The following is a 6,036-nucleotide window of genomic DNA, read 5'->3' on the forward strand; positions in this document are numbered from 1 at the left end:
ACAGGGTGTCCCGTGGCGGTGCGGGGAGCCGCGGGGAAAGCCTGGGGGTGCAGGCCTAGGAGCGGGGGGAGCTTGAGTGATGGGCAGCGGGAAGGGTCCGGCCTCAGGTCAGCCCCTGGAGACAGCTCCTGGCTTTGGGGGAGAAGTGCAGATTTCGTTCCGCCTTAGCAGAATGAGCGATAGCATTTGTTGCTCTTAAGGGTGCTGTTGGCAGTGGCTGTGGATCAACCAGCCCTTCAACTCTTTTGATAATATGGTTTAAAAAAACCCCAAACAAACAGGGAAGGACATATATACTGAGTGTGAGGGTGTATTGGATAGCTTGGTTTGGCAGAATTACCACTGAAAATAGCCTTCAGGGCAATTATTTATGGGAGAGAAGGGACACTCTAGCTGGATATTCTATTGGCTTGTAGTTCAACTGTCATATCATGCTGACTTGGCCTCTTATCTCTCTGAGGTGCCAACGATGGCTGTAGAGAAAGTCTTTGTGTACAACAACACATCCATTGTGCAGGATGAAATTCTAGCTCATCGCTTGGGCCTCATCCCTATCCGAGCTGACCCTCGACTCTTTGAATACAGAAACCAAGGTGAGAGTCTTGGATCAAATAGAAATATTGAAGGTTTCCTTCCCTCAATGTAGAAAATCAAGGTCACATAAACTGAGCAGAAGTGTGATTCCATAGAGGCTCATGTTGTTTTTCCCTTCCTAGGAGATGAAGAAGGCACAGAAATTGATACTCTGCAGTTCCAGCTGAAAATAAAATGCAGCCGAAACCCTCAGGCAGCCAAGGAGTCATCTGATCCTAATGAATTATATTTCAATCATAAAGGTAAGATCTGTCCTAAAAATAGGTATCTTTTTTAATTTCTTGATCCTGAGAAAGAGGATTTGGTTGGTTCCCTCAGCCCTGTGAACAGACAGAGCTGATTCCCTCACTCTGTTAAACTTAGTTTTTGCCATTTCCAGTCCTCTACAGGTCAGCGACCTGTTCTGAGACAGCAGCTGGCTGATGGTTGTGGCTTCTCTTTGCAGTGTACAGTAAACACATGACGTGGGTGCCCTTGGGAAATCAGACAGACCTCTTCCCAGATGCTGATTTCCGACCTGTTCACGATGACATCCTCATTGCACTGTTGCGACCTGGCCAGGAAATAGATGTGCTTATGCACTGTGTCAAGGGTATAGGTGAGTTGTGGGTCTATAGGTGACCTGGGGCAGCGGGAGGAGGAGTATGGGTGCTTGGACTCAGGTGCAGTTGTGTGAAGGGGAAAGGTGGAAAACTGGGATTCCCCCTGCAGCTTTAGGCCCCGGCATCCTTGCACGCTCATTTTCTGAGGCCTGCCCTCATCCTTGACTCTTAACTCTTCATGCAGGTAAAGATCATGCCAAGTTTTCTCCTGTGGCCACGGCGAGTTACCGACTGCTTCCCGACATTACTCTCCTGCAGCCTATTGAGGATGAGGCAGCCGAGATGTTGCAGAAGTGCTTTTCCCCTGGAGTCATTGAGATCCAGAATATCAAGGGTACTTTTCTCCTGCCCTTAGTGCCTTGTTCCTTAGGAGCCTTAGCAGAAACTGGTTATAGAAACTAGAGCCAAACACTGTAGAAGCAAGACCAAGTCGTGATGTTGCCTTGCAGATTGGCAGCCGTTCATGTTATTCTGAGCCTGGTTTTAGGGATGAGTGGCTGTCACATGCAGATGTGTTGGGTGATGAACTGGGGCCTTCCTGAAATGCAGATGTGTTGGGTGCCTTACTGCAGAGTTCTGCAGCTGCTGACTGCAGCTTTCAGTCCTGTTCAGTTGTCTGTAAGACTGGGTGGTGAGCTTGCTCTTTCCAGCAACTGAGCATGGAGAAGACTTCTTGTGTCCTGCCCAGGAGAACATAAAAGCGCTGTGTTTGAGTTAGAACTGTTCAAGAAGACCGGTTCTGTCAGGTTGCAGTTTCATGTTGAGGATGTGCTAATTCTTCATGTTGGGGATGTGCTTTTCTGCCCTTGCTGATGGGGGGGTGATGCATGTTTGAGGGGCAAGCACCTCCTTGATACAGGTATTTTAAAAGAGAATATTGGTGATTGTGATTTGTTTAAAGAATGAAAATACTGTTAAGGCCCTTTTTTGTCACATGAATACAGATTTCAGGTGCAAGCACAAGGCATCCATCTGCTGCAGGTGCCCATCTCATTTCATCTTTTCCCCTTTAGGAAAAAAGGTGGCAAGAGTAGCCAATGCACGATTGGACACATTCAGCAGAGAAGTTTTCCGTCATGAGGGTCTGAAAAACCTTGTGCGCTTGGCAAGAGTACGAAACCACTACATCTGTAAGTGCCCCATTTTCCGCAGAACATAGAGCCCTGCTGTGGTTTGTGCTCGCAAACAATTAGAGACTGGCCAGCATCTATTGCTGGGTCTCTGCCCCCTTCTTCATCTCCTCATCATCAGCATTCACATATTCTTATCCTGGTGGTGATGACTGAGTTTGTGGTTTGGTGTTGCTTTGGGATTGAACATGTTTGTGCACCTCTTCTCCTCTCTCTGTGGAAATCTGGCTTGTCTGAAGTGCGCTGTAAGGGAGGATGAGGGACAGAAATGCTGGAATCAGGTGTAGGCTGAAGCTGCCCGGTGGCGGTGCTGACTTGTGTCTCTGCTGACTTGTGTCACTGCAGTTTCAGTGGAGTCGACGGGTATCTTGCCTCCAGATGTGTTGGTGAGCGAAGCTATCAAGATCCTGATGGGAAAGTGTCAGCGCTTCCTGAATGAGCTGGACTCTGTGCCTATGGAGTGACCAGGCCATAGCTGGGAAGCGTATCCCTGCACTGCGGGCTTTCTGCACCTGCCTGCAGGGGTGATCCCTCTTCCATAGGCAAGAGGTTTGAGATGGGCTTGTTAAGAGCCCTAGGACCATCTCTTTGAATTTGTTTATTGTTGTTAATGAGCCTCAGTGAGGAGATGCACTAAAATAAAGGCTTTTCTTTACAGCTGTCTCATTCCATGCCGTTAACAATCGTTGAGACTGTAATACACAGAGAAGAAAGTGGCGTCAGTTCTAAAGATGAATAAAAGCATTTATTTTAGCTTGTGTGCAGTATGTGATGAGGACTGACTGATACAGCGGCGTAGTAAAGCACTCTGCAGCAGGTCAGTGAGCTTTGACAAGTGCATATCAGTGCAGGGCTGGTGTACAGGTGTCTCAAACTCCAGGGCAGTTAATGTGGTAGATAAAAGGCTGGGACACCTCTCCTATGAAGAAAGGTTGGGGCTGTTCTGTCTGGAGAAGAGAAGGCTCTGAGGAGACCTTATTGTGGCCTTTCAATATATAAAGGGAGTATGGAGAAAGGCTTTTTGTTAGGGCCTATAGTGACAGGACAAGGTGTGACAGCTTTAGACTGGAAGAGGGTAGACTTAGACTGGACATAAGACAGTGCTGTAGTGAAGATGGTAGAGAGATCATAGACTGGCCTAGGTTGGAAGGGACCTTAGAGATCATTTAATCCAACCTCCCTGTCCTGGGCAGGGTCGCCACCTCTGGACTAAACCAGGCAGCACATGGGGACTGAGATGCTGGAACACAGTGCTCAGAGAAGCTGTTGATGCCCCTCTCCCTGCAAGTGTTCAAGGCCAGGTTGGATGGGGCTTTGAGCAGCCTGGGCTAGTGGGAGGTGTCCCTGCCTGTGGCATGGGGGTTGGAACTAGGTAGTCTTTGATTGTCCCTTGCAGCCCAAACCATTCTGTGATACAGTACTAGGCTTCTCTGTGCAAAGCTGTGGTTTAAAAACATGTTCTGTCAGGACTGACAGTCTGTTCTTAAATATCTTGAGGCAAGGCGTTTCTTTTCAGGTGTTGACTACTCCATTTGCCCTTTCAGTGACTTAGTGGAGTTGGGCTCACCTTGAAGCAGAACTGGATGGTGCAGGCCGAGACAGTGAAAGGCCTGTCTCTACCCAGGGAAGCCTGGGAGAAGTTGCAGGTTGGTCTCAGTAGTGAGCACTACTGGCAGTCAGCACCAGGTGGGTCTTGCCTTGTGAAAGTCTCACTTGACAAACGGATGAAGGAAGGGGGAGGGACCTGTCATGCAAGCTTCATCAGGTAAGGACACAGACCAAAGGCAATAGCTGCATCACCTTCCACTGTTACTGAAAGGGTCAGCTGAGAGAGTTACAGCTGAGCTACAGGACTGTCACAAGATATTGCTCTAGGATTGGGTTCAGAGGCTACTTGAGTAGCGCACACACCTTCCCATGCTGTTCTCTTGTGTATTTCCCGTACTGCTGATGGAATGTACCCTGAAATAATAGCCTGTCAAAGGGTTTTGCTTTAGCAGCACAAGACCCTTCAAGCTGTGGCTCCTAGTGGCTATTGTGGAATTAATATAAACCCGCTGCAAGTACCATATAAATACTTTAAAATGCAATTTCTCTCTTTGCCTTCCAATTTGACCTGGAATGGTCCACAAACACCCCCCCCCCCCCAAAAAAAAACAAAGGTAGTCAGTCTTTAGTAGGAGGACTAAGGAATGCTGAACAATCCTTAGGAAGGCAGTCTGGGCAAAGCAGAGGTCTCAGATCTTACAGAAATGGATAAAAGAGTAAAATGAAACGTGACACCACATGTATGAAACTTGAATAGCTTTACTGACATTCAGAGGTGTAACACAACCAGTTCAGAGACAGCTTCGGATTTAAACATTCCTACAAAAAAGGTTCTAAAAACCATTTAAAAAAACCCCCTTGTGTCTAGCATGATGTCACAGAATGTTAAAAATATCACAACACAATAAATATACCCAGCCTCTGCTAGAGCCAGGAGTCATGTTAGCTCAGAGGTTAAAAAAGTTTGAGGCCAGGAGGAAAGTGTAGGGTGCTGGTAGAAGAGCAGGAGGGCAAATGGAGTCCCAAGGCCTGCTCTTCACTTCTGTGCTCCCACCCCTCCCAACCCCAGCTTTTCTGTCCAGTCTGTCCAAGCAGAGACACCACCTTCTGCACCCACCGCAGTTTATTACTTGTTCTGTCTCCTGGAAGGCAAAGTGCCAGCTAGCTCTGGGCAGACTGCACTAAAGCTAGGATAGATCCCAGCTCCTGCACTAACGCTAGGAGAGATCGAGCGAACCATGTGTCATCTAAGAACCAGCTTTGCAGACTGGAGTGGCCCAACAGAGTCCCACCTCATCTAAACCCAGTTTCTGACCTGGGTCCCCACCCTGTAAACTGCAATATAAACCCCACACATCCTGCCCCACCACACAATTCTCTGGGAAGTACCAGCTGGGTAAAAACATAGGCTACTGTCACCTCCACAGCAACAGGGTGAGGAGAGATCTTTTGGTTTGCAGGCGCTTCACATATTGGTCCAGATTTTGTGTACCCTGCACTGGCCACGTTCTAGTCTACAGGGCATGGTAAAAATCAAAAATAATTAAAAAAAATCTGTCCTGCTCCCCCTGAGAGACGTCCAAGAAAGGCTGGCATAAAGTAAAAGCCTTCCATTTGGCTCTGGGTAGAAGCAGCTGTATGATCATATACATATATATGCATATATATCTGTATGACAGGGTCTGCCTCTTTCTAGAGAGCAGCTGCACCTTAGAAAGGCTGATCTCGAGGGAGATCCTAGAGCACTGCTAGGCTGCCTGGCATGCAGCCCTCAGCCCACGGCTCAGCATCCTGGAGGGAAACAGGCTCATCAGAATACCAGTCTGCGAGGGACAAGTGCCAACAGGCATGACAGGAGTGTCTGATCTGTTCCCTACAAAGCTTGGCTACTAGCACCCAGAGGAAGATTAGAGTAGCCCCTTTTCACGTGGCACACTACTCTGCCTTTTGTGGTAATCCCAAACCCCAAGGGATTAAGAGGTGGAGCAAGAGTGACCCAAGACTACAGGATGACCAGGCTTTACCTAACAGAGTCTATGGGCTCAGCTCCCACCTTGTGGAGAAGCAGAGGTCTAAAGCTGCTCATCCAGTGGAGGGTAGGGGAAGGAATGAGGGAAAGCTTAATAGACTGGTTCAAATGCCACCGCAGGCCCCATCCCCGT

General features: G+C 48.2%; 1 protein-coding gene across 1 annotated transcript; it reads left to right on the top strand.

Moving 5' to 3' along the window:
• Positions 1-416: 416 nt before the first annotated feature.
• On the top strand, positions 417-2,982 carry POLR1C (polymerase (RNA) I polypeptide C, 30kDa; the record flags this gene model as incomplete). Its single annotated transcript, XM_009877121.1, has 6 exons — positions 417-593; positions 717-836; positions 1,040-1,192; positions 1,381-1,530; positions 2,210-2,326; positions 2,672-2,982. Coding segments are annotated over 6 exons (836 nt in total), but the record flags the coding sequence as incomplete, so codon positions are not given.
• Between the last annotated feature and the right edge of the window lie 3,054 nt (positions 2,983-6,036).

The sequence above is a fragment of the Apaloderma vittatum genome, unplaced genomic scaffold, assembly GCF_000703405.1.
Source record: "Apaloderma vittatum isolate BGI_N311 unplaced genomic scaffold, ASM70340v1 scaffold6789, whole genome shotgun sequence".
Classification (NCBI taxonomy): Eukaryota; Metazoa; Chordata; class Aves; order Trogoniformes; family Trogonidae; genus Apaloderma; species Apaloderma vittatum.